The sequence below is a fragment of the Plectropomus leopardus genome, chromosome 19, assembly GCF_026936395.1.
Source record: "Plectropomus leopardus strain MGB_pleo_1.0 chromosome 19, ASM2693639v1, whole genome shotgun sequence".
NCBI lineage: Eukaryota > Metazoa > Chordata > Actinopteri > Perciformes > Serranidae > Plectropomus > Plectropomus leopardus.
In genome coordinates this window covers 9,445,314-9,472,500 of record NC_142194.1, presented here as the reverse complement: position 1 = coordinate 9,472,500, position 27,187 = coordinate 9,445,314, and the positions used below count along the sequence as shown (strand labels likewise).

At 38.2% G+C, this 27,187-nt stretch overlaps 4 protein-coding genes across 5 annotated transcripts in view; 2 read left to right on the top strand and 2 right to left on the bottom strand.

The window, feature by feature from the left end:
• Positions 1-6,764, bottom strand: part of msh2 (mutS homolog 2 (E. coli)) — a 13,106-nt gene extending 6,342 nt beyond the window's left edge. The window contains exons 1-8 of the mRNA XM_042507659.2: positions 6,506-6,764; positions 6,162-6,310; positions 4,689-4,973; positions 3,801-3,947; positions 3,185-3,334; positions 2,216-2,349; positions 1,512-1,711; positions 587-696 (exon numbers count right to left, since the gene is read on the bottom strand). Coding sequence (XP_042363593.2) covers positions 587-696; positions 1,512-1,711; positions 2,216-2,349; positions 3,185-3,334; positions 3,801-3,947; positions 4,689-4,973; positions 6,162-6,310; positions 6,506-6,713 — 1,383 coding nt within the window. The 5' untranslated portion in view covers positions 6,714-6,764. The remainder of the gene's footprint in view (positions 1-586; positions 697-1,511; positions 1,712-2,215; positions 2,350-3,184; positions 3,335-3,800; positions 3,948-4,688; positions 4,974-6,161; positions 6,311-6,505) is intronic.
• Positions 5,765-27,187, top strand: pigf (phosphatidylinositol glycan anchor biosynthesis, class F). Of its 2 annotated transcripts, none has more exons than XM_088070463.1 (6): positions 5,765-5,905; positions 22,372-22,630; positions 23,785-23,876; positions 24,792-24,908; positions 25,021-25,129; positions 26,607-27,187. In XM_088070463.1, the coding sequence occupies exons 2-6, from the start codon at positions 22,403-22,405 to the stop codon at positions 26,718-26,720; spliced, it is 660 nt and encodes a 219-aa protein (XP_087926589.1). In that variant the 5' UTR covers positions 5,765-5,905; positions 22,372-22,402; the 3' UTR covers positions 26,721-27,187. The 2 variants fall into 2 exon arrangements, with proteins under 2 accessions (XP_087926589.1, XP_087926590.1); XM_088070464.1 differs by lacking the exon at positions 5,765-5,905 and adding an exon at positions 22,211-22,275.
• Positions 5,781-15,479, top strand: gch2 (GTP cyclohydrolase 2). The gene is made up of 7 exons (XM_042507664.2): positions 5,781-5,905; positions 11,042-11,470; positions 12,675-12,784; positions 12,936-12,991; positions 13,541-13,572; positions 13,693-13,777; positions 14,723-15,479. Exons 2-7 carry the CDS (start codon positions 11,176-11,178, stop codon positions 14,850-14,852), a joined length of 708 nt encoding a protein of 235 aa, XP_042363598.2. The 5' UTR covers positions 5,781-5,905; positions 11,042-11,175; the 3' UTR covers positions 14,853-15,479.
• On the bottom strand, positions 17,063-20,327 carry cript (cysteine-rich PDZ-binding protein). Its single transcript, XM_042507666.2, has 5 exons — positions 20,167-20,327; positions 19,929-19,994; positions 19,230-19,284; positions 18,824-18,927; positions 17,063-17,514 (listed from the first exon to the last, which is right to left on the bottom strand). The coding sequence occupies exons 1-5, from the start codon at positions 20,180-20,182 to the stop codon at positions 17,450-17,452; spliced, it is 306 nt and encodes a 101-aa protein (XP_042363600.1). The 5' UTR covers positions 20,183-20,327; the 3' UTR covers positions 17,063-17,449.

Below are 27,187 nucleotides of genomic sequence, written 5' to 3'. Positions count from 1 at the left end.
TAATCGGGTGGACTTGACCATTAGCCCCCTAACTAAAGTTATTACTTATTGATAGTTACTGATCTATTATGATGGTTAGATATGAAAAGTAGTAGTAGTAGTAGTAGTAGTAGTAGTAGTAGTAGTAGTAGTAGTCAAACTCATTGTTTCCCAAATAACTCACAAAAGGCTCACAAAGCCCCCTTTTGAGCAAAAGTAACTGTATACCTATTAAAAAAATTACAGAGGTCCGCACACTGTATTAAAAGCTCTTAGTTATTTTATTTTTGCAACATTTTGACTCAACAGAGATATTTGTCGGGCATTTTCATATCCAAATCAAATCCATAGGAAAATGCCTGACAAAGATTTCTGTTAGATTGAAATGTTGCGCAAATAAAAATCATTATTGGGAGCTTTTCACTGCGGATCTCCTGTTTGATTCATCATCAGAAGAAAACACGTGTACACAAATCTGCCGCTTCAGAACATGTCCGAAATCAGACGAAGATTTATTTAAGAACAGTTTTAAGAAAGGAGGATATTGGTGAATGAGGCCCAATATTCTTACACTGTAGATGAGTAAAGAAAACACAGTAACAAAGACCTGGTTCATGTCCAGAGTGGTTTCAATCATCTCCTGGTACTTTAGGAAGTCCGACTGAAGATCTCTGAGAGGAGAGAGGAACACCGCCTCCAGCAGAACCTGGTAGCTACCTGCGACACACACACAAGAGATCAAAACAGGTATGCACGGGCAATAAATAAATGTGATGTGATTGTATTGATGCAGGCTACCATATTAATGCATATTAATGCCAAATGCTCATAATAATAAGAATCAGAGACAGCATCACAACTATTTTCCAAATACAGGATTACTTTGCATCATGTTGACAGAAGGTTGTGACCCAAACAATATCCAGTTAGTTCAGCCGTCCTGTTTAGTATCAACTCTTCTGTTGTGTTTGTGTGGCCGTAAACATAAAAGAATGGCTTTTGTTTTTTTGTTTTTTTTGCAAAGGCCAATTTGAACTTGAAATTGAATATATAAGCTCTTAACAGTTCACTCTGATAGATAAATCTGAATTAAAACAAAACACTATTTGCAAATTCACACAACACATTTACAAAATCAGTGAAAACGAAACCAGTAACAAGAATTATAAACTAAATAACTGCTACAAGTATATTTTGAGTTGGGATCCGTTACTGCCTCCCTTACTCAGGAGAGACTCAGCAGCCACATTTTTTTCTATTAACTTCTGAGTAGTCATTACACCAGGAGCTTATTGTCACCACGATTAGAGGGATTAAAGTCACAAAAATCTCAACTATAATCAAGTATCTTCAGGCACTTTGCAAGAGGATTAAGAAGCTGTCAAATCTGCAGTAACTATATAATAATCATTCCTGCAAGGCGAAACATTCCCGCACAACAGATCTAGCATCTTGTTGAATAAACACCCATAAACCGGCACCACAGTGTGGAGTTTATGCAAACACTGTGATAACTTCAGCTTTGTGTGTACCTGAGTATTTCTCCAGGGCGGTGATGAGGGCAGGGATCTGGCTCACAGCCTGGTAGACGCGGTAGCAGTCCTGCAGCGTCGCAGAGTGACGGTGGAACTTCTTTGCCAGACGGTGAAGATCAGGAAACCGCCGCAGCAAGTCCTCCTGACAGGTCTGTCTCAGCTCTGAGTCGCACACGAAGCTCTCCACCAGGTCTAACCTATAAACACACACACACACACACACGAACAAGCCAAGATTATCCATGAAATTAGTTCCAGGGTCCTGGATTAAAAATCTGCTAACATCTGTCTCTTGTATTTAACTGGAAATGCTACAATTAGCATCCATCCCCAAGACAAATTACTCCACAGTAATCATGGATATTTAACAGCTCCAGCTCTAACATCATCCCAAATTTGTGGGCACTTAGAGACTGAAGTCAGACATACATATATATATATATATATATATATATATATATATATATATATATATATATATATATATATATATAAAAGTAACTATCGAAACATTTTCACTGGCCTCCATGCTGCTTTCTACTGTTTGCTGACCTGTTTTATGGCAACACAAAAGAAAAGAAAAAAAAAAGATATTTGTCTACTAAAGGAGTCGATCGCCTGTTTTTAGCAGGTTATATGTAGTAATGTTGATGGGAAAATATTCCTCAGGACATCTCTGGACGGTTTGTTTCCATTATTACCTTTCCTCTATTTTGGTTTTGTCCATGAGTGGTTGTTTGATCCACTGGTTGACCAGCCGCTGACCCTGCGGCGTACGACACTTATTTAGCAAACCGGCCAATGAATGAGCTCCGCTGGTATCGTCGGGCGATCCCTGGAGGAGACAATTCAAATAAAAACATTTAACATGTTGTCATGATAACTATGTGGCACGTTACTTCTCAGACACTGTCCTGATAGTGTTTATTCTCCAACACCAATTCTAATTATTTCAATTGTGTTTCTTAGAGGTCAAATGTTTGTCAGGGGGGCCGCTCACAGTGTGTCAACAGCCATGAGCCTCGGCCTGCCGCCGTGAGAAGACACTGGTAAGTGCTGAGTGAGACTCAGTTGCATCCCACTTTATTCTCCTGCGACCGGACATTAACCAGAAGGCTTAGTAGAGAAAAAGCTCTCTGTCCAGGTCCGGCCAGCCTCGCCTTAATGCCAGCTCTCCTCCCTCATCGTCCGGTGCTTTTGGTTTTGTTTCTCCCCTCTGGTCTGACTGGCGGTTCGACATATGCTGTTGGTGGTGATCCTCTCGCTGTTTGTTACATTCAGTCCAAAACCCACACAACTTTTCCCGATGTCGATAAGTGCGTCTTTATCGTAGAAAAGTCGTATCTCATCGTAAGGGGCCATGGTGTCGATAAAATAGAAAAATATAGAAAAAAAGCAGCAAGGATTTGAAGAGCTACTATCTGCTGCATCTACATGCGCTGCTCTCATTGTTGTTTAGTTTGGAGATTGATAGATAAGGGATTTTTAAATGCCAATTAAATAACATTTTGGAACAGGAAAAAGCAGATACATTAATCTGCCGACATCACCCCCTGCTAACAGCACTACAGCCCTGGACCAGCTGTGAAATGGCCCTTTAGTTTATTCACACTGCAACGGTTAATTGGGGGGAAAATGTGAGCTCCTATGACCTGGTCTCTGTCACTGACCTGGAACAGGTTTAGAGCCCTCACGGCAGCGTTGTCCAGCCTCATGTACTGACCCAGGTCCAGAGCGGTCAGACTGAAGGAGTTAAAGTTGGACTCGTCAGAGAGCAGTTCAAGAAAACGCACCACCGCAGCCAAGCATGACATGGCCACCTGTGAACGGAAATCACACACAGACAAACATTATTCTGATGTTGATTATAAACGCAGCAGAAGAGCATAAAAAGGGTAACTTCCAGTCCAGTTTTTTTATAAATATTATCACACAACCTCTGTGTTTGGTGAAGTATTGTAGAAAATTTGTGGTGGAATGTGATAAGTGACAGACGTGGCAGATTCGCACAGGATTAAAAGAACAAAAAAGGAGCATTTTAGCAGCTTAGGGCAGCCTGTGAAATGGTTTTCAATGCCTCCTCAACGCCTCAAGCAACTAACGCCAGGTTCACTGGACTCAGAGGCGCCCCGATGCGTCAAATGTACTGCAGCCGTCCATCAGCAGCCGCCTGACCGTTCATACCAGGTGTGCATTTCTCCGCACCGGTAAGCAAGCGATTCTGCTTCTCTGCTGTTAACACTTCTCTGAGGTGTCGGGGGAGGGGGGGCTCTTTGTTTTATTCACCTGCTTGTCCAGCTCAGGCAGAGTGTTGCTCGCCACAGTTTCTCCTCGCTTGGCCCTCAGCAGCCTGTTGAGATCCTGGACCATGTCCTTGCTACTGAACTCTGCTCTCTTCCTGTCGGAGACCAGCACGCCGCCACGCTCTACCACCTGCACAAACACAAAATAACAAAATCAATTTATTCACACTCTAAGTTACCGAATCAAAAATATCTAACTCTCTGAAACCCGGATCAGCTTCTGTGTTATGTTCAGTTACCTCTCACGAGCATTTAAACCTCTGAAAACAGAGCAAATGGGTTTCTTTTGAAAAGATGGCTAAAAAGACAACAAGCAACTTTGCAAAAGATGTCCTACGAATGGCAGGAAATTAAGAAAAGTTGACAAGAAAATGAACTGAAAATTAGTTTTAAAAAAATCAATTAATAAAAACAGTGAGACAAAGAGAAAGGGAAATTATTATTAGAAATGTATTATTTCATATAATTACATTTTAAGCACTTTTTTCAAGCCGTTTATTTGTTTTTCTTGTTTTGTTTTTGTTTGTTTAGGGTTGTTTGTTTTTTTTACCTTTTTTTTCTTGTTCTTTGGGTGTGTGTTAATTTTCCAGAAATTACTTTTAACTTATTCCTAATTCCTTGCTACTTTGGGGTAATTTCCTGTCAACTTGCTCATTGCCTTCCTCCCATGTCTTTGAGAGAGACTGAGTCAATCTGCTCAGGTTTTAAAGGGTTAACTGTATTTTTTTTGAGAGCATTAAACTTAGAATAAGTTGAATGATTTTCCAAGAAGACATTGAGTGATTTAGTGCTTCTTTGTGTTGTTTTGGGGATTATTGATCATAAAGTGATAAACTTGTTTCTTTCAGATGGAGAACAGGTGCTGACGTACCTCCCGTAGTTTACTGCCGTCAGCGTTGCTTTCGCCCTGAGCCAGGAGACACTCTTTGGGGCTGATTTGGACAAGAAGGGACTCCAGGTTGGAGAATATCTCGTTGTCCGGGAATTCGCACACTCCCATCGTCCTCTGGGCTGCATCCACATAGCCAACACCGACCACCCGCTGACCGTCTGCTCCCGTGGCAAACCGCACGGCTACCACTCCTGCACAACCCACGGCTCCGGTCCCACCGCCAAACAGGATCTCCTCAAACTGAGTCAAGTTTCCTGGAGAGGCCTGAGACAGGAGGAAGGAGTGAGATGGACAACAGTCAAAAGACGATCCTTTCTTTTATTGGTTCATCTAGACGTGCAAAAACAGCAGAAACCCCTCTGCCCACCTGATGAATGTAAGTCAAACATTTACTCTCTTTTATCTGTTTTTTTATCTCTAACACCCGCTGAGGGAAATTTCTGTCTCTTTAGCTGCCAAAAGCTTCACTATGTTCACCAGCTGAAAACAGCTGCTGCTGCGATCAATAATGACACCATGAGAGTGACCCAAAACTGGCATGATAATACCAGTATAATTATTAATATAAGAAAAATTCATAGCGTGATAATGGCAATATTTCAATTGTTGACATGATGACCGCAGACCTTACATATGGCAACAGCTAGTTTCCTCTCAGTCTATTTGAATTAAAAGATGCTCAGAGTTTATTGTGGGATTTTTTCCCAGTGAAAACAGAATTAAACTGTGTAATGTGTTTTTCTAGATCCATACATAAATAAAATCAGTGTAGCACAAAAGAATGATTTACAGTAAGCTGCAGAGCATCCACAAACACATAATTCATAATGGAGGACTGGTACAGTGAAAATAGGACAACATGTTTTGTTAGAGTCATTTCTGGCGAGCCTTTATAATTTCCCCTTTTTTTGAGTCACTTGAATGCATCACCTGACGTGCATCTGGGGGTCAGCTCATTAAAGGCAGGTGCGCTAAATTAATCCGTCTTCAGTCGCCGTGAGTTTAGTTAAACCTTAGTTTTACTGTTTAATTGATTGTTTTGAACTTTGTTTAAGGCTTATTTGGGGGAACGTTTTTTCTTTTTTTATTTCGTTTGAACCCGACAGTTAGATAAATCAGTTCAGCCTCACCTAGCATATCTCCTCACATCCTGCAAACTAATGGATACACGAAGCACCCTGGATCCTCAAAAAACTGTGAGTACAACCCAAAACAGCGAGTTAGTCGTGTCTGTTTCAACTTCATTTACAGGCCGCAACATGTCTCATCACGACGCTGAAGTTAGCCTCCGATTCAGCAAAGGATGTTAGACGTTTCAAGAAAAGCCTCAGCGCCTTCATCACAGTAGGAGGTGCGAATAAACGAGAAACGGTTGTCAAATTTTGCAAATTTAATCCCCCTGAATCGGAAGCGACGAATCGGAAGCTGACTTCAGTGTCAACACATTATTACCTTGTACTCGAGCTTCCAGTCGTGCTCTTTGCTGCTCTTGCTGTGATTTTTGTACACTTCCACTCTGTACTGCCTCACCAACAGCAAGTCTCTCACAAAAGCCTCAAAGTTCAGCTTGCTCAGGACCACACTCTCCAGCTTGCGACTGCCTGTAGACCAACACACGCATTAATATCAAAAACATGTTTGCTTTTCCTGCAAAGCAGCATGCAAATCCTAACACTACTGCGGCTATCAGATGCATTTAGCTTAGCTCGCTGCTCATCTAATCCGTTAAATGCGTCAACAGCCTGCCACCAGTTTGCAAGCTTGAGTGTTTGCAGAGCTACAGAGGCTAACGTCACCTGAGCCCAAATATTTGATGACCCCATTCGTCTTGAAAACTTCCTTCGCCGCGAATATGGCGTCTTTTCCGTGAACGGTGTAGTAGTCGTTACGATCAAATATCCTGAAAGTAGTGTCCGGTTTCTCCGGCATGGAGAAGATGAAGTTTAGGAAGCCATGCTCGGCTGCACTGTCCATGGACAGGTTCTGTTTCGGCTGCACCGCCATGCTGGAATCTCCCGCCACCGCTCAGGCCAAACAGGAAACTACGTCACTCTTGGTCTTCTTTTTGTGATTATTGGCGGTTCGCACTTCAACGTAAAAGCTTAATACCGCCGCCCACTGTAGCGAAGTGTGTTGATTTATGGCATTAAAGCAGAATAAGGTCATAATATTATGAGGAAGAAAAAGTCAGAATATTACGAGAATAAAGTCATAGTTTTACAAGAAAAAAGTTGAAACTTAATGACAGTAAATTTGTGATATTACAAGAGTAAAATCAGTATTTTACAAGAAAAAGGTCTTCATTTTATGAGATTAAAGTTGTTATTTCTAGAATACAGTCGCAATATTATATGATAAACAATCCTAGTATTGTGAGAAAATAATCGTAATTTTATGACAAAAAGTTGTAATGTTACAAGAAAAATATATTACAATAATAAAGAAGTCTTTGTTTACGAGAAAGAGGATTTTATATTTTGTCTTGCAAAACTAAGACTTAATATTATTCTCATAATATTAAGACTTTTTTCTCATAATGTAACAACTTTATTCTCAAAGTCTAAAAAAAAATATTTTTCTTCAGCGTGGCCCTAAAACTCAATCAAATTGGTTATTAAAAAAACCAAACAAATGAGCCAAACCTAACTGTCTTTAAGTGAAAATGTTTTAAACATTTCACTGCTCCTAAAAGCAGCAGTCAACATGTGTTTGCTGCAGCCTTGATATTAGTTCTCCATTGAAGCATGTGTGCTAACTGTATGATAATACTGCCATTGTGAGGGGAGGACAAATGCTTGTATATCAGCCTGTAATGTACTGAGAGTCAAGCTAGGGGCTGTTTAAAATCAGTCTGAGGCATTTGTGTGATCTCCATGGGGGACTGGGGGTCACTGCCTTGCTTTGATTTTACCCATTCTCTAACTGGGAATGATGGTGGGTTGTTGGCAGCTGCAGAAGAAGCAGATATTGTGTACGTGATGTATAATTGCAGGAAATTAGTTTTAAATTGCATTTTTTCTGAGGGAGTACCCGAGAGTGCGAGTGCGAGTGAGAGGACTGACTGAAAGTTACGCCCTTGGTCTGAGGGCCACGATTGGCCCTGGACTTTGGACATGCATTAAATCAAATCATCTTAATATTAAGTGTTAAAAACAGATCAATAATTAACGGTATGTCAAATATGTAAAATGTGCTCAACATCTTCCTGAGTTTGAAAGACTTTTTTCCTCAAGGACACGATGTTGTTATTGTGACGTGTCCCTCTGGCTGAGGCCAAACCACCTTTTCTTACCTTTTATCCTCTATACCTTTGTATTTATTTACTTAAAAACAGCTTTTTGGGGATTTACAACCCATGATAGCATACTGTAAAAACCTGCAGCCTTGACATAACAGGTGACTGGTTATAAACACACTATCAAATATTCCCATAAAACAATATACAAATTAAAATATGAAATAGTCAATTGCTGTTGGCTTTTTTTAACGTGATGATAGGCATAAAATTACACATAATTTTTTTTCTTGTTTTCAGTGTATGTGGTAGCTACAACATGATATTTTCATGTTACATTTATAGTGAAATGCTATTATTTATCTACTTTAAAAAAAAAAAAAAAAAGCTGGTGTATGTAGGGAAAGTTGAGGGAAAGTCCGAATAGTCACAAAGGCTCAGATTTCTCTGTTCTGCTGATTTAAGGGTTAAACAAAACATGCCTGCTTGTGAGAATATGTAAGAATCAGCTGCCTATTTCCAGGATTTGTAAAAAACACACGCAGCTATGAAGTTTCCAAGAAACTGCATTTCTAATGTTATCAGCTGCAGGCCGTGTAATGTTATTATCCTGTTTCTAGAGCAAGAGATCACACTTTTTCCATTGTCCACTACCGAAATGTGGCGTCCACGTCTGTGCGTTTGATTTATTGAGAATGGGGTAACTTTACAAAGAAACTGTGACATAAAAAAATGGGGTTTGGATATGCTTGTGTTACCACAAATGATCGTGTGTATCATATCATCTCACCAGGATGTTGGCAAATTTAACGGAGGATGTTCTTTCCCAGCCTTCTGATCCCAAATAATAGACTACATCACGATCTGAGTTCACCGAATTTCCCCTCCAGAGGACCAATAAAGGCGTCCGAGCATTTAAATTCCAGTGCAGTATTTTTCTAATTTCTTAGTTCTCTTATCTCACAGACCTCAAAAGCCTGGCAGCAAACTCATTTTTTCATTCATTTTTCTGCATGTAAGGGAAAGCTCCAACCCAAATTTGTCTCCTGATCCTAAATTTTCCTAAGTGAGTTAGGATTAATTCAGTTCAAAGACTTCAGGCACAACAGAAACCCTTTGAAAACTGAGCTGACTGGATTTCTTTCAAAAACATGTTTGGTTTTTTTTTTTACAAGAAAGTTACCTGAAATTTAGCAAAAAAAAAAAATAAAAAAAAAAAAAACCATAACAAACACACAACAAAATATTAAATGATTACACTACATCCTCCCGACCTTCCTGTAGTATTCTGCCATGCTTTCTATATAATTCAGTACATTTCTGGAGACTTTTACTGTAAAATATGGCTCTTAAAATATTTTCAAATGACAGAAATCACTTTTCCAAATTAAAGATTTGTTGCTTTTCATCTGGAATATCTCTTGGTTTGGAATTTTAAATTTTGTGTCTCCTCGTGGTAGTTTTGTGTCTCTTACACGTAATTCGCGTCATTTTTTTGGTCGTTTTGTGTCTTTGTAGTTAAACTGTGTCTCTTTGCAGTTCCTTTGCATCTCTTTGGCGTTTTTTGTCTCTTTAATACCGCATGCCTGCATTAGGCTTTAAATGTATTGTCTGTGGCTTATCGACTTATTTCTTATGGACATATGGCTTCACAGCTGTGAAATTGCATTTATGGAAGTTGAACAGGAGACATAATTGACCTGTAAATGCACAGAAATCATGTCTGAGCTCCCCGTGAAGTCATGAGCCTGCTGTGAGCGAGACGTCCGTGTGCTTTAAGAAAGATAATCAGAATGAATTAATGGAGATGGATATGAAACACGATGTGTACCTTAATGTAGTGTCTATGTGTTCGGTTTATCGAGAATAGGATGACTTTACCGAGAAACTGTGTGAAAATGTTTAAAATGTTTTTCACAGGGTATCATCTTTTCGCCTGTATTTCGGCAAGTAAACAATCTATGTTTTTCCCAGCTATCTGGTTCCAAATAGGCCAGGACATCTCACCAAATCTTGACAAATTTCCCCTCTGAGGGTTGTTATGGCGTACCATATCGTATCGTATGAATGAACGAATTTGATTTCAGGTCAGCAATGTAGCCTACTTTCCAGCGCACTATTCTTCTTATTCTTCTCACCTGGCAGACCTTAAATCTGGCAGCAAATGCAGCATTCATTCACTCATGAACAAAGTGAGCAGGCGTTTTCTTCTCTTCATGTAAGGGAACATTTCCACCCAAATTCTGTCTCCTGATCCTAAATTGTCCTTAGTCAGATAGGATCCATTGAATTTGAATACTCACGGCCACAACATTAAAAATGTCATGCAGTTTATTCTTTGACAAACTTAAGATCTCATGTAGTCCTTCACTTCTAAATTCTGACAAATGGAAAAATGTTGAATCTTAATTATATTGCATTCAACTGGCAAAATCAGTTTGCTTCCTCTGGATTCGGAGGAGGTCATCCATATTTTTCAGCAGTTTCCCCTCTTAATCTTATCTGTCAACAGTTTTAATTTGAAATACTTTCTACTAAACAAAAAGTCCTGTGAGGTCGCACTCTGAATATTGAGAAGACAGTAAATCATCTTTTGTGGTCAGTTGCAGCCCCAACATGAAACTAAACAGTCTCTATTATACCTGCATGGTCTTACATACATTATGAAAATGACTAGAACAGCAGTAAAATACAAGTACGAACAGAACTTACATGTGTTTTTTCCCTCTTTAATACTGCATGCCTGCATTGGGCTTTAAATGTATTGTCTGTGGCTTATCGACTTATTTCTTATGGACATATGGCTTCACACAGCTGTGAAATTGCATTAATGGAAGTTGAACAGGAGACATTATTGACCTGTAAATGCACAGAAATCATGTCTGAGCTCCCCGTGAAGTCATGAGCCTGCTGTGAGGGAGACGTCCGTGTGCTTTCTAATGAAGAAAGCTAATCAGAACTAATGCATGGGGACGGATATGATGCACTATGTGTCAAATGATGAGCAAAACTCGGCTGCACGCTCTGCTCGGGTTGGGAGGGAGGAGGGTTGCTCTGGTTGATGCTGCTGACATTTAATCTGCTGACGAAACTGAAGGTTTGACCAATGATGCGCACGCGGCGCTGGAGTTTCGGCTTTATAAACTCGGTGAGCACCGGGAGCAGGGTTACCAGACCTGCAGAGGATCTCGTCTGTTCACCTCTTCCTCCAGAGTCAGAAAGCGCTCCGACATGAACAGCCACTGCAACGCAAAGGTCAACGACACGGCGGAGGATTTCCACCTCACCAAGGGCTTCAGCGACCTCATCATAGACAGCAAAAGCAAGTCCGCAGTGCGTCGCAAGCACGAGACGTCCCGCAAAGAGGATGAGGACAACTCCCGCTTACCTGCGCTCGAGGCTGCCTACACGAGCATCCTGCGGGAGCTCGGAGAGGACACGGACCGGCAGGGGCTGTTACGCACGCCGCTGCGCGCCGCCAAAGCCATGCAGTTCCTCACCAAGGGCTACCACGAGACCATCGACGGTGAGTCTACCTAATCACACCTGTGGGATTTTCTCGGGAGGAAGTACTGTAACTTAATTCCTTGTTTTCTTATCTTAGGGTCAATAAATAATTAAATAATTCTTTAATAGTGTTTAGTTTAGGAGTGTATTTACTTTTTTGTTTTTTTGCAGCAGGTAGTTCCGGCTTCACAAATGTGAAGCCTTTATAGTGTAGGAGCCAATCATGCAATTACTTGTGTAAATGATTTTGTTTACATGCTTATTTATTTGATTATTTTGGTGAAGTAGTCAGGTCGTATGGGTAGGTGATATAAATCACAGGTGAACAGGAAGTGATGTGACGTAGGTGGTGGGAACACACGGTTCTTACCGATTACCGATTAGGGTAATCACAAGTGTGAAGGCATTAAACAAGCTGGATTTATTAAAATTTTTATGTCATCTTCACGGCAGGTAATTTATGCTTTATTATTTTAAAATAAATGGGAACGTCACCCAAAGAGCAATTATTCTGGACATTTGTTTTATTGGATGCAAGTGACTTAAAGTTTGATCATTGGGACCTTAGTCACTACAGGTGGTTTTTCAAGCATGGGCGTAGTTTTTGTTTTCCAGCATTAAGGGGGACACACATGAAGGGGGAGGATCAGAAAAACCTGAGTGCCAAACACTGAATTTACTGCATTACAACATGTGCTTTTTCTGCAACAATTTGTGGATGAAATGTCTTTTAATTTAATCAAAGTAAAAGTCCTTTGCCACTTTAATGTTTTGTAGACTGAATCTAGGGATGCTCTATATTGGAGTCTTTGCTGATATCTGATATGCTGATATATAACAACTTATTTGGCCTACAACTGATATTGATATAAATGTATCCACTTTTTCCTAATATTACTGATCGTCAAGTGGAATTAACGTCATATTATGCAAACTCTGTTCATGATGGTGCAGCAGCAGTTCAGCATTTATAATATTCATTGTGCAAAATAAGAAAATATTTAGTAAAGAATACTAAGAAACCTACTTACCCCCCCCAAACTACGCCTATGTTCCCATGCTCCTCTTTGAGAAATACTGTGAATATATTTAGATAACTGGTGGGACAAAACAGGACATTTAAAAGTGTAATTTTAATGGAAATTTTCTACAATGTCCTTAAAGCTTTGAAGTGCATTACATAAGTGGATTTTTTTTGTAAGTGTGTCTGTTTGTGCCCTCAGACATCCTAAATAACGCCATATTTGATGAAGACCATGATGAGATGGTGATTGTGAAGAACATTGACATGTTTTCGCTGTGTGAACATCACCTGGTGCCCTTTTTTGGCAAGGTAAAGCTTTGTGTGTGTGAGGGGGTAATTTCAAGGCGTGCACGTGGATTGTTTGAGCTGAAACCAATAAATAATCATTATATTGCAAGGCCAGCTTTGAGCTGCTAATATTGACCATTCTTTGCTCTCGTTGGCCGTCCTCTCTCTCCAGGTTCACATCGGGTATATTCCCAACAAAAAAGTGGTGGGACTGAGCAAGCTGGCAAGGTAACACACACATTATACTCTCCTGCTGCCACTGTGGCTGTATGTTTCTGGTGTTAGTGCTGGGTGGCTGCGTTCTTCTGTTATTCCAGCGCATTGACCTGGAGGATTAAGTCTAAGCCCAGCGGCCATCATCTAGTCCCCTCATCAAGCACACTCACAGACACAGGTCTGAACTCTATCCGCTCTCGAGCCATGAGAAAATCCCGTCGGACCTGTGGGAATCACCAGTTATTATCACAGCCTCTCTGTCTGGCTCTTCTTCCTTTCCTAAAATATCACACCATCTCTGAACACACAAACCCAAAATAACAGTAACAGAGTCACCGAGTTTTTTGGACAAGCTTAACGTTGTTGAATCTTTCACGAAATATTCAGAGAGTTCTGTAGGGTGAGTCATTCACAGATGAAGGGTCTGTACAGTTGGATGGCCGGAGCGGAGGTCAGGGGGGGCAGGGACTGATGCTTCTCTCTGTGAAAAATCAAAAAAATAATCATTATTGTCCGTGATCTTTAATCAGTCCTCTTTGCTTGTCCTCTGGTTTCTTAAAGGATTGTGGAGATTTTCAGCCGGAGGCTTCAAGGTACGCAAATGATGAAATATTCATAGGATTAGCATGTCATCTCAGCACTTTTCCTCTTATTTACCCCAAATTTTGAATGCAGTTTGGTATAAACATGTCCCATTGTTTTGTCTCTTTCAGTTCAAGAGCGTCTGACCAAGCAGATTGCAATGGGAATATTAGAGGCTCTGCAGCCAAAAGGTGTAGCTGTGGTTATTGAAGCAGCGTAAGTACACTTGATCACCATCAGCATCATCTGTCTGATTTTAAAGGAGCGGTGTGTAAGTGTACGGGCATTTAGCGGCATTTAGCGGCATTTAGCAGCGAGGACTGCAGATTGCAACCAGCTAAAACTTCACCAGGTTAAATTCTTTCAGGTTTTCACCCGGAGCCGAATTTGCGCAGAGGTCTCTTTCTCTTCAAAACTAACACACCTGGTGATTAAAACTTTTAAAAACACAGAAAAAAACAATTTCATGTAACAAATTTGTGTTTCACCGATGCTGTTTAGCATGTGCTAGGCCATTAGCCTAGCAGCTGCAAATGTGTGCTTAGCTTTTTTTTTGTCTAATCACTTAACATCAAGGCGTTTAAGAAGGTTTTACCGGGAGACGAATTATCCATAAAGGTCTGTCCCTCTCCTAAAAAAAAAAGGGAACCTGTCATTTAAACTGGTAAAACGCGGAATAAAGCAGTTTTAGTATTAAAAATCTGTGGTTTTCCAACACTCTAACTGTGAAAAAGCTGCTAACTGTGGTAGCTGACGCAAAACCGCGAATGCCTGTCTTAAGTCAGTGTTTGGTTTGTCTGTTCTGGGCTACTTCAAACATGGCAGTGCAACATGGCGATCTGCATGGACGAGGACACGCTAGATATAAACAGCTTATTCTAAAGTGACCAAAACAACGATTCTTGTTTCAGGTGACTATACACTAAAGAAATCTTACTTATTTAATCATATTCAACTTCTGCTGATATATCCCCCTAAATCCTAAACACAGGACTTTAAAGCTGATCTACTAACTCACAGGTAAAAAATATAAAAAGGTCACATTTCTTTTAAGTGAGATGATGGTGGAGTTCCCCTTTAAAACACATTATTTAGGTCAAAGACTTATCTTAATCAAATGCTGCTGCTGTAAATACGTTGTGTGTATGTGTTTGTTTGCAGGCACATGTGCATGGTCATGCGTGGTGTCCAGAAGATGAACAGTCGCACAGTGACGAGCACCATGCTGGGAATTTACCTGGAGGATCCCAAAACCCGGGAGGAGTTCCTGACTCTTTCACAGAATGACTAACACACGTCGGTCGCTCCTCAGGCTTCGGTACACAGTAGCACATGAAAGCTCCAGAGTAACATTTGATCCGCGTCTGACTTGTAAGCAAACGTACAAACCAACAGCAGGAAACATGAAGCTGCTGTTTGACGCAGGATCCGAGCCAACTCTGGAGCTCAAACCTCAGTACACTGAAGCCTGATAGATTTCAGTCCTGCTGCAGAAATCCATCACTGTGAACTTTATAGGAAATAGAAGCCTCATATTCTTGGTGCCTTCGGTAGATATTTTTCGGTTTTATACTGCAATATTATTGTTATAAAGTAAACCTAATGATGTTTTAACATGCTAGTGCTTTTAATGATAAGTTTTTCCCTTTTTTTTCTTTCATGGGAATTTCATTGGTGCTTTTACAAAGTGGTACTCTTTACTTTATTATTTAGAATCCACTGACCTTAAGAAACTCATTTATGGATACATTTATAAAGTCTTTGTAATATATATATTTCTCAAATACAAATGATTATGTCTGTAGTCCAAAGAGTATAATGAAATATGTATTGAATAATTGTTTTGGTTTCACAAATGATTACTGTAGTATGTATTTACAGTTTTTTTTTTTGCTTAAATAAAATGATAGAAACATTATGAACGTTTTCAGACTTATTTTGTGGGTTTCAATTACGGACAACAGCAGAGGCAAACTTTCAATGTGGTTTTTGTTTCATGAAATAAAGTAGAACAGACACTGACAGTGTCTCCATTTCTTATGACATATTCATTCTAATACATTTTTAGTGAGTAGTGTTTTCACACTGGAAAAAAATAAGAATATTAAATACAGCTTTTAATGTTAGCAGTTCTGTGGAGCTAAGCTGTACACAGAGGCGCAAACGTTAGTATGACAACATGCTCCAAATAATAAAGCTGGTACTTTGTAGGTATAATGTTTACACGGTTTAAACCTTGTAATGTTTAAAACAATGTTCTGGAGCCCAGTAGCTCAGCTGGTAGAGCGGGCACCCCATGTACAGAGGCTGTGTCCTCGCCGCAGAGGCTGTAGGTTCAATACCAGCCTCGGCCCTTTGCTGCATGTCATCCTACCTCTCTCTCCCTTGTCGAAATGTCGTAAAATCCAAGAAATATTCTAAAATCAGAGAAATGTCCTTAAGTCTGACAGATGCCCTTAAGTCTAAGAAATGCTTTAAAATCCTGGAAACATCCTAAAACCCTAGAAATGTCCTGAAATCAGAAATCCCAAAATCCTAGGCATGTCCTAAATCCTAGAAATATTCTAAAATTTGAGAAATATCCCAAAATCCTAGAAATGTCCTAAAATCAGAGACACGTCCTAAAATCCTAGAAATGTCCTAAAATCAGAGACACGTCCTAAAATCCTCGATCCGAGATTTCAAAGAAAAGCTTGTTGATGCAAGACAAATTTCTGTGAAAACGGACAATACAGTATCATTGTAATTTAGAAATATTTCCTAAAATCCTAGAAATATGTGTTTGGGCAAGTTGAGCATCCTTGCTTTAGTGACAATAACCGCTCAAAGTGAGGATTTTGGGGGGCTAAAGATACTTATGTTTGGCATGGTTGACTGTGTAACGGCTATAAACAGATATTACAGTGATGTCCCTGAATGCATCACAACACAGAATAACAGGAGCAAAAGGGCAGTGATGTCATAAATAAACCAGAGGATCCACAATTACAGAGCAAGTTATGGTTATATTCACTTGTAACCAAGGCAGCTTTTTTATTTATTTATTTATTTATTTACATCAGATCATTTTATCTACTGGTAACTCTGCTAAACTGGTGTGAACGTCTGATCATGCTTCATCCCCTCGTTACCTGCTGCATATCACATGTGTTAGCTGGAGGCTGAGGCCGTGTTTGTGCTGTGCTACAAGAGCGTAAATTAATAAGAGTCATAAAAACAAGTGTGCGCACATGTGGCTGAAGGCCTCAGGGAGAGCACGGCCTTTAAATATCAAAAGGGGGAACCTGTCGTCAGACAACCTGTGAACTATAACCTTTATCTCTGACAGCAATGGAGGAGGGGTCACGCTTGACAGCGCAGCATGCAGGTTTCCAAATATGATTATGTAAGAGTAAACCAATTATTGCAGGCATACAGGACAAATATGGCTATGTTGTGCGTAAGAGGCTAAAATTGTACCTTTTATGGCTCCAGGCAGAGGTAGAAAATAATCCGCTCAAATGTCATTCATACTGAATGGTTTAATTCACTCAAAAATGCAACACTTGATATATTACATACAGAAATCAACTTTTTAAAAAGCAAAGTATTGAATTTAAAATATACAAAAAATCTAGAACAGGTGATGACTGGTGGGGTATTTAGATACAACAGTGCTTCTCTGTGTACGGCCACTGTAATAGTTCTAGTGGCATTATATGCTATTCAGTAATAAGAGGACAAAGCCAGCTCCAAATCTCTCTTTTCCACAAAGGTGGGATGAAAATCAACAAAAGAGGACAGGACATTTTTAAAACATACTGAAATTATGGCAAACAAAAACCAGTCTCATCCTCATATCAGTCCACACCTCACCCGTTTAACTGTTGTCTGACTGTCATGCTGTTATCACACAGATGTCTGTTTGTAGTTCTTGGTGTCCAAAACCTTCTTTCCACACATTGCACAGATTCCTGATGACACAAAAAGAGAAAAAAAATCAACAAAATATCAGAATTCATGTAGAGAAAGGCACAATATCAGGAGCAGGTGCTGCACTTTGTGTGTTATGTATTATGTACAAACATGTTTACTGGCTTATGCTTCTTAACTAACTAAATGCATGCTATAGTTGTCCTTTTTTGTATCTTTGCAGGCAGATACCGGTTTCTTTTGCACAGTGCAAAAAAGCTGCTGCATCATATTTTGGAAAGTTGCATAAGACTGTATTCATTTTTGTCAATGTTTAACCTACAAAAACTGATTTTTTTTTTGTTTGTTTCTCTGTGGAAGGGGAAATAACATTCGTGTTAGCAGTGTCCACCTGATGAGTCAAATATTCACCCTGTGTTTTTTGCATAGATGCATAATAATAAGTAGATACTGGACACCAAGATGGTGCCTATTCATTACAATGAAGTTGCAAGTCTGGCACATGCGCCCAAAAAATACCTTTCTAGCTTTGGTATTAACTTTTGCTGCACTGCACTGCATCTGCACAACAGTGTTTCTCCCGCTGGCCCCACATGCAAGTTTCTACTCGGCAGTTTTACAAATATACAAAAGCAGAAAATTGCTCGCACATCTAATCTTCACAGGTGACAGAACCAAACACAAGTAAATAGTAAAAAGGCAAAAAAAAAAAAAAAGCTCTTCATCAGTCTCCAAGTGGACAAAATTTGAGGAAATTTCCTCCCGCTGTTCTTAAGATATAACATTCTCACGAATGGCACTTTTGGAACGACAACCCAAAAATGTAATGCCACAGCTACTGCCAGCACGGATGCATTAAAGGCATGTTTTCTCACAAACCTCTGGTTGGTATCGAACCATGCAAATACAGTAGCTTCAGTAACAGTATTTGTTTCCAAAAATAATGTCCAACCTCATCTGGATAATCCAGACTCTCTTTGTTAACAGCTTTCAGAGGAACTACTTTCTGCTGAAGAAATTAGTACCTGATCACAGTGATGTGTGTGGATTTTACAGGCTGACTGAGGAACTAAAATCTCAGGCATAACTTAGCTTTTTTTCCCCAATTTTGGTGACCCAACTATTAAATGTGATCTGTTTGTTACAAGAGATGATACCAACATGTTCAGAGTCTGAATTAGTACTCTAAGTGAAGAAACTGTGTGCAGTCTTTTCTATAGAAAGGATGCTCCCTTTTCAGGCTTGTCCCTCCTTCAGTGACTTTGATCAGAAAACATATTTTCCCGCATTGTTTTTGTTTCACATGTTCAAAAATCTCAAACGCAATACTGTGGGAGAGTGAGTTTATACCTTTCTTGTAGGCACAGCCCTGACAGTAGTGTGATCCAGACTGATGGACTGAGCTCTTGCAGATTCTGCACGTAGCGAAGCCCGTCTTGCTGTATGGGTCAAACCTGAGAGAAAGATGCATTAAAGATGCATAAATAGAGACGTACCAAAACGTGTTATAGCTACACTAGAAACAAAGGTCACTAAATGTTAATGTGCAACAATCAAAAGAGAACAAATTTACCTGCTTAAGACAAATGTGCAACAATCAGAAGGAAAACATTTACAAGCTAAATATTAATGTGCAACCACCACAGGCAAAACATTTACGAGCTAACTGTTACTGTGCAACATTCAGATTGAACCGATAAAAACTACTTTTGAGAGATGATGACGATTCAAAGTCTGGCTTTAGTGAGCTACTCACCTGGCTTTCTTAGACGTCAGGATCTTGTTTTCGTTTAGCTTACGGCCACCACCCTCTGGACAAGAGAAGGAGCTCAATTAAAAGTCATCTCACACAATTAAAAAAATAATAAAAATCCAAATAGTATAAATGATGTTGTATTTAATCTAAAAGATATTTATACATAATTACACATTAAATATTTTGGAAGACTTTTGAACTGTCGGACATAACTATCTAGCAAATGAATACACATTTATACAGATAATTGATATAAAACTAAAAGAGATGTATGATATTGGATTTATTTTGCCAATATTAAATATATGAATACTCATTTGGCTGATAACTCATACTAATATCCACTTTTTTCCTAACCTAGTTTTAGTGATCATCTCCCTGTAGTGGAAATTAACATCATATTACGCAAAAAAGACATCTAATATTTTTGTATGATAAAATTGACTTGATAGTCAGAAAAAAAAGTATTTTGCCTTTTGCCTTTGTTGTTTTTGTCTTTCTTATGTTTTGTTTGCTGTGTGCTATTTCCGTGTAAATACATAACTGAATTGGTAAATATGCTTGAGCCATGTGTGGCATAACTGAAAAAAAACGAATTTAAAAAACAGAAAAAGTATCAGATTGTGTATTTTAAATGAGCACAGAAGCAACTGTTACCAACAAAACCACATTTCCACGTAAACCGTGTCTTCAGTTTACCTGTTGTGTTACGAGCTCCATCCTTCCAGGTGTCAGGTGTGATGACTTTCCCAAGCTTCTTCTCGCCTGAAATAACAACACGAGATTTATTAAGAAAAAAAAAACATTTAAAAAAATGAAGTCGTAGGTCAGTTAGCTTTCCTGTAGCATTAGCTTCCCAAGACTCCCCAACCTTCACTAACGGCACAAATATAGGTTAGATTTTAAGATAGAAAGCATCTAACAGGGTGATACTTACACTTTTCACAAACCATCTTTCCCCTGTATTTGTTTTAAACCGATGCTTTTTAAAGGTTGGTCAAAACATAGATTTAAAAAAAAGTTAGCTAAATCGTAGCTTGCTCGGTTAATATTTGTAAACTTCCGGTAACTTCTTCCGCTTACCCGTATTTGCAATACATTGATTGGTCATAGCTGTGACGTTCTCAAATTTCATTGGCTAATACTGACGTCCGTCAGAGAAGGTCCCGGTAAAGCTTCACAGGCCTTCTCTGATTGGTCAAAGGACGACTTCCACATCTGTACCATCTGTAAGGTTACCTACAAAATAATACTTCCTGCTTGCTGGTAATTTGTCTTCAAAATAAGAGTCCGCTTAAAGTAGCAGTTACTCGTTAGGAAAAAAAGGTTGTGACTATATCAGAAGTATTACACACGGTGCTGAAATGTCATAAAGTAATAATCTTTGATCACAGTACTTGAATATTTTTTGGGGCGTATCTGTGCTTTACTGGAGTTTTATATTTCTGTCAATTTTCACTTTTATCCCACTTCTAAATAATTGTATACTTTTTCTTCATTACATTTCTCCGGAAATTTTTGTTACTTGCTACCAAATAGAGAAGAAAGGGTAATGCATGTTTCATTTCTAAGGTGATGGATGTTACGAAGAAGTAAACATCATAATTCTCAAAATTCTGACTGCTTGCTTTTTTTCACCAGCATTTACTTGTAGTTTTATTTTCAATACTTACATTTAATATCGTAAACTAACTTTCAATACTTAAGTAAAGTACATATCCGTTACTTTTAGACTTTTACTGGAGTAATGTTCTAATAAGTGACCTCAACAAAAGTCATTTTCTGGTAAGATATCTGTACTTGAACTCAAGTTTGGCTTTCAGGTACCTCTTACACCACTGATTATACACAGTACCCCCAGTTGCGTTGCGTGTGTTCAGACATACCTTTATAAGCCATTGAGCTGGTAAAGTTGTGAAAAAGCACTTTATTAGTAATAACATAAGAGGGGGTGGATGTTGATTTTAACTACAAACAGTTTCTAACTTATTTGCACACAATTAAAAACTGCATAAAATCCAGATGAAAAAAACATAGAAAATGTGTCAACTAACAAACAAACAAAACAAAAAATAAACAAACAAGAATAAAACAAACTAAACTAAGTAATATGTAGAATAATGCAACATGTTGGATAAATTTAAACTGGATATTGAGTATTATTGGGATTTCCAGATGGACATAATTTTTTTTAGGAGAAAGATCCAACTACAAGAAACACACGTTTTATTAATGGGAAAATATCCCAAGCATGAAACAGAAACAATGATACCATTGTAGTTAGCTTTATTTTGATTTCAGAGATTGCAAATATTAAGAACTATAATAAAAATCTGTAATTCTCAGACTATCTCTCACAAACAGTAAATCAAAGGCAAAGAAAGCCTTAATATTGAGTATGCCTAATACAATTACATGGTGTCAGATGCACCAACATCTTCCAGTTCAAATCACAAAAAAACACCTGTTTAAAACTGCTTTTAATGTCCAGTTTAATTAAAACTGCTTTTAATGTCCATTAATTTCATTAGTAGTAGTTAATGAAAATAAACTAAATTCACGTGTTATGTTTCATATCTTTTTTTTAAATAACTTAATTAAACGTTTGACAGTACATAACAATACGACACTTATGAATATGCCATTTAGCCAACAGAATAATAAGATTAATTATATAATATTGTTTGTTTTTGGAGGGTGTAAAGGAAGTGAAGCCAAACAGCATATTTTCAAAACAAAGGGTAAAGTTATTTTCAATAAAGGAGGAAATAAAGTGACAAACATCTATCCAGAAACTGTTTGAAAAAGGGCAAGACCAAAACAAGTGAAAGATATCTTCAGGGCATTCTGAATAGAAAGAATAATTAGTGTCAACACAATTCTTAAACCGCTCTAAAAAGAATATTTTACATGGATAAATTTTGTGAATTGTTATGTTTCATATCAGTTTATACTAACCTGAGCTGGCATTTGCAAGGACTACAGTTTGACTTTTATTGTGAAGTCTGAGCGGAAGTCGGTGTCACTCCATGTTTACGGAAGACAGGTCAAGAATTTCACCCATGGATTTAACCTACTCTGTATATCTGTAGCCACATTAACATTTTAAAGTATTTAATTTGTGTTTTGTCTGTTTTTTTAGTCTCTTATTGTAGATAGTAACATTCACCGTCATGTGGGACCATGAAATCAGAGCCATGGCGTCCACTCACGCCATCATCGCCTCCTCGGTGTTCATGGCGACCGTCCTACCTGCGGCGCTCGTGCCGGGTTTCTCGGTGTACGGCACTCACCTGCTGTGGCTCTACTCGGTGTCCGGGGCGGTCACTGCCGTCAGTGTGGCCGTCTTTTGGCTGCTCGGCATCACACCGCCCACCAAGAAGCACACAGTGGGATACAAGGTGCTGATTTCACTGACAGTGACACTGCTGTTTATTTCCTGCAAAACTTAAAGATCTAACCCAACGTTAAAGTCATGCATTTAAAACCTTATGCAAAAAAATCAGCAGATGTGTAAAATGTTAAAGACTAGGGTTAGACCGATATTGTTTTTTTAAGGGCTGATACCAATACTGATTATTAGTAGACCAATAACCAATATTTGGAACTGATTTGTATCTACAATAAAAATGAAAATATTTCTGTTAATGTTTGGAATTAACAAACTCCAACACAAATCTTTGTTGTTTAATCAAAATTTAAACTTGCAACGTCATTTACAGAAAGTTCACAGAAACTTTTTTTTAAGTCAAGAAGAAATTTTAACTAAAAAAAAAAGAAAAATAGCTCCTTAAAGCATGCAAAAAATTAGGGGAAATACAACATTTTAAAGAGGTGCAGCAGTCCATAAGTGTGAAGCAAATGCAATTAAAATATATAAAATAAATACATTTACATGTTTATATATTTAATTTCAAGCACTTTCTAAGGTAATTTTCTTATTTGTTTTGTTGGTTTTTTTGGGTTTTTTTTTACTTTTTTCACTTGTTTTTGGTCATTTCCTTGTAACTTATTTCCTTTTTTGTTGCTATTTTTTGGGCCTTTTCTTGTTAAGTTCCTCGTTGCCTTCTCCCCATGTTTTTGAAAGAAATAAAAACAATTTGCTCAGGTTTTTAAAGGGTTATTATGTTAATGTCTGGTTGAGGTTCAAACAGATTTAACTACCTTCATACAGATGAGTGCTTTAGTTCAGTGGTTCTGAATTTAGTGGTCAAGCCCCTTCTAGTCAATTCGTCTTCATTACTTAATTTATTAACAGGTTTTTTGGATCTCAGCAAAGTTTTTGTTGGCACGGGACATAAAAAGGCAGCAACAAACATAAAGCAACATAAAAAGACACAATAAAATTGGATTTAGAAGAGTAAGCTTAAGTAGAAGATAAAATGAATCATAACAGAATAAAACATTGAACCATTTCTCGAGGAACTTCCGAGCCTAAGAAACCTTTATATCTGGGCAGCAATGGTTTTTAGCTTGTACACCTGAACTTTAAAATGTTCTGAACTTTTTATGCGATTTATTCATTATAACTTTCTTCTCCCGTTTCTTTCTGCAGCTGTCGCGGTTGTTTCGCTCCTGTCTGTACTTCTTCCTGTCGTGCCTGTTCTTCCACACCGTGGTCGTTCTCTACGGAGCTCCTCTGATTGAGTGAGTAGCCGCTGATGTGTGTGCTGTACCTGTATTTTTGTATGTGCACCAAAGAGATGTAGGTAAATAACGCACCTTGTGTTGTAATACCCAAAACTGAATGGTTGAAAAAAAAACAATTGAATGAATAAAGTTTTTTTTAATTCTTCTTTTATTGGTGTAAGTTTACGAACAAAAACAAAATACACGACCAAATGAATTATTATGTTATGTAAAATACATATAAATAACAAATAAATAAATGGTATAAAAAGATTTTAAAAAAATAGAATGACCAAATAAATATGTGGTGAAAAAAGGATAATTATAAATTTAAAAAAAATATAAAATAGAAAAGAAGAGGCAAAAAAATGCATTGCAGACAAAGGTATTCGATCAAAAGATACACACAGAAATAATGGGTGTCCACTAGTCACACAAAGTCAGGTCTGATACTTCAAACATACACTATCCCTTTTGTCCAGTTTTCAGTAAAGGTATCCTTCTGCGTTCTCAAATTAAAAGTCATTTTCTAAGTTACATAAATACTGTATATTACATCAATCCATTGGTCAACACTGGGTATTTATTTTTTTAGCCATTTCTTGGTTAGGGATTTCTTACAGGTCACCATTAATATAATTAACGCTTATTTATCCTTTTTTTCCATTTGAGTTCCTCCAGTCTAACCAGATACATCAGCTCAAAGTTAAAAATAAATTTGTTTTTTGCATACAGTGAGATTGTTTTTCTGACATGCTACACGTGCAGATTTAATGTTTGTCTCTGTATGTTTTATAGATTACATTAGTTGTACACTCCGTAATTATTCACCACTAAGAATCCCTGTCTTTTCTTTGCTTTTGGTGCAGGTTCTGTATCATTTAAACCCCAAAAGCAAAACTGTGAGCCTCAAATGTCTCGTTCGTGTTTCAGATCTGCCTTAGAGACGTTCTCCCTCGCTGTGCTGCTGACCTCTCTAACCACGCTGAGGTGTCTCTGTGTCCTCGGCCCCAACGTCCAGGCCTGGATACGAGTGTTCAGCCGCCATGGGTGAGCCCAAAATCTGCTTTTCCTATTTCCCCTTCTCCCTGACCTTTGTCATGTGTTTCTTGTGTCTCTAAATTGAATATTTTAACCGTTGTTGCTCTGTCTCCGTCTCCAGGGCTATGTCTGTGTGGGACACCTGTCTGCAGATTACAGTGGCCTGCACAGTGGTAGGAGCCTGGGTGGGAGCCTTTCCCATCCCTCTGGACTGGGACAGGCCGTGGCAGGTGAGCACACACTGAAAATCCTCTCACAACACTGTAAGATCTTAATCTTAACACTGAGCCTTGTGCAGGAACGTTTTGTAATCTAAACATAAACGTATCTTTGTTGTTTCTGTGAGGTTTGCTCGTACAACAGTTCCACCAAACGCTCCTAACTCCACAAACTCGTCTTAAATGTGAAGTTTAGGTGCATGATTGTGAAATTTTATTATTAGCATAATTAATGCACCCCAAATGGCAATTTAAGGCTTCCTGTTCTGCTTCGTTTGTGGGCAAGTTTCACTCACAAAAATGTTACTGAAGCTGAAGCTGAGCTGAAGTGCATGAATGGCACAGTTTTTCTTCAATCACCAACATCTTCTTCACATCATGCATAAGGCCCAATTTATCAGCGGTGCAAGCACAGATGTTTGTAAGAGACGTCCAACTCGTGGGTCAGATCCTTCAAAGGAGCCAGAAGATAAATCGGAGGAATCGTGAGATAATTAAAAGGAGAAGAAGGCATAATTCTTTTTTTTTTTTTTTACTTGTGATTCACTGGACTATTATGCCTCTTCAGGCTTCAAAGATATTCAAATAAATCAAGCTGACAAGGAATAATTAAAGCATGTTCCTAATACTGAATTTCACTTTTTTTTTTAAGAATAAGAGTATTTTCTGTCATTTTTGCGCTTTTAATCTTGTTTGATCTCCTGTGGCGTACAGCACAGTTCCTCCACGGTTTCGAAGCCAATCGTTTCCATTTATCATTGAGCAGTAATAAATACAACCTCCACAAGTCTGAAATTATAATTCAGAGCAGTAGCTGTGCAATCCTTTTCCTTATTTAATTAATTCATTTTTTTTTTAAATGAGAAAAAGGAAAAGGATTAAAGTTATCTGTGCACAGGGAGCTGTCTGCAAAATGACTGGAGGAAAATGCAGTTCAGAGATAGATTGGAAATGGGAGCATAACTCTGATTGACTCCACTGTACTGTTAGGTTTTTTTATTCATTTCAGTTTTTTTGAACAATGTTTTTATTGAAGTTTCAACTGCACATCAAAAAATACACATCACTATAACTATATACATCCCCTCACACTTTCACACACTCCCACAGACAAATAAAATAAAATGAACAATGACAATAAGAATAACAGCTTACAAATCAAACAAAATACATAAATAATTATTTATAATAAATAAATAATAAGATAAGAAAGAATAATAAAAAAAGAAAATAGAATAGTCAATAATATATCGACCATCAAAGTAATAAAATAAAATTAGATAAAATGAAATAAAAAATAAAAGGCTGGATCAATACTTTCATGTTATTCATATAACATCTCTGAATTAAATCTGAAATTTTCTTTATTCATTTAAAAAGTTTAAACATTAAAAGTAGAGACATTGTTGGGGACAAAAGATGAATTTATCTAATAGTTCAGCTCACACCATGTGGTCATAAACCATCAGACTCTCTCTGCCTCTTGTAGGTTTGGCCTGTTTCCTGCAGTCTCGGTGCCACAATCGGCTTCCTGACCGGACTCGTTGCTGCTCCCGCGTGGATCCACTATCATCGCAAACAGCTCACGTACAAGTGCAAGTGATGGACGGATGTGTACGATTGTGTATTTGTGACCCAGAGGGCATTTGTTTTATTCCTTTAACTTTGTACTGATTATTTATTGGGAACATTCTCTCCTGTGCCGCCTGTAGGAAAAATGATTTTGTAATAAAACAGTATGAGCAACATTATTTTGTACACATGAAGGCTGAATACGTTCCTGAAGATTTTTGACATCAATAAAGTTATACTTCTTTCTCTAAAATTTTGATCACAAGTTGAGAAGTTTATACAATAATTCACTGGTGGAATGTAACTAAGTACATTAGCTCAAGTACTGTACTGTAGTACAAAGCTGAGGTACTTTACTTGAGATTTTTCCTCTCACGCCACTTCCACCTTCAACTCTTACTACATTATTTACAGTTTTGATTACTAGTTACTTTGTTAATTAAGAATTTTGTGCACAAAACATGAAAATGTACAAGTAAAGCTTGTTTGTGTGTGTGA

What these genes read in the sequence shown, in the direction of transcription:
- gch2 (XM_042507664.2), top strand. Translation starts at nt 11,176, where the DNA reads ATGAACAGCCACTGCAACGCAAAGGTCAACGACACGGCGGAGGATTTC. An exon ending in CTACCACGAGACCATCGACG is followed by an intron (nt 11,471 to 12,674) that starts GTGAGTCTACCT and finishes TTGTGCCCTCAG; the next exon opens with ACATCCTAAATAACGCCATA. An exon ending in TTTCAGCCGGAGGCTTCAAG is followed by an intron (nt 13,573 to 13,692) that starts GTACGCAAATGA and finishes TGTCTCTTTCAG; the next exon opens with TTCAAGAGCGTCTGACCAAG.
- cript (XM_042507666.2), bottom strand. An exon ending in CTGACGTCTAAGAAAGCCAG is followed by an intron (nt 18,928 to 19,229) that starts GTGAGTAGCTCA and finishes TCTTTCTCTCAG; the next exon opens with GTTTGACCCATACAGCAAGA. An exon ending in GGGCTGTGCCTACAAGAAAG is followed by an intron (nt 17,515 to 18,823) that starts GTATAAACTCAC and finishes TTGTGTCATCAG; the next exon opens with GAATCTGTGCAATGTGTGGA.
- pigf (XM_088070463.1), top strand. Translation starts at nt 22,403, where the DNA reads ATGTGGGACCATGAAATCAGAGCCATGGCGTCCACTCACGCCATCATC. An exon ending in CGAGTGTTCAGCCGCCATGG is followed by an intron (nt 24,909 to 25,020) that starts GTGAGCCCAAAA and finishes CTCCGTCTCCAG; the next exon opens with GGCTATGTCTGTGTGGGACA. An exon ending in ACTGGGACAGGCCGTGGCAG is followed by an intron (nt 25,130 to 26,606) that starts GTGAGCACACAC and finishes TGCCTCTTGTAG; the next exon opens with GTTTGGCCTGTTTCCTGCAG.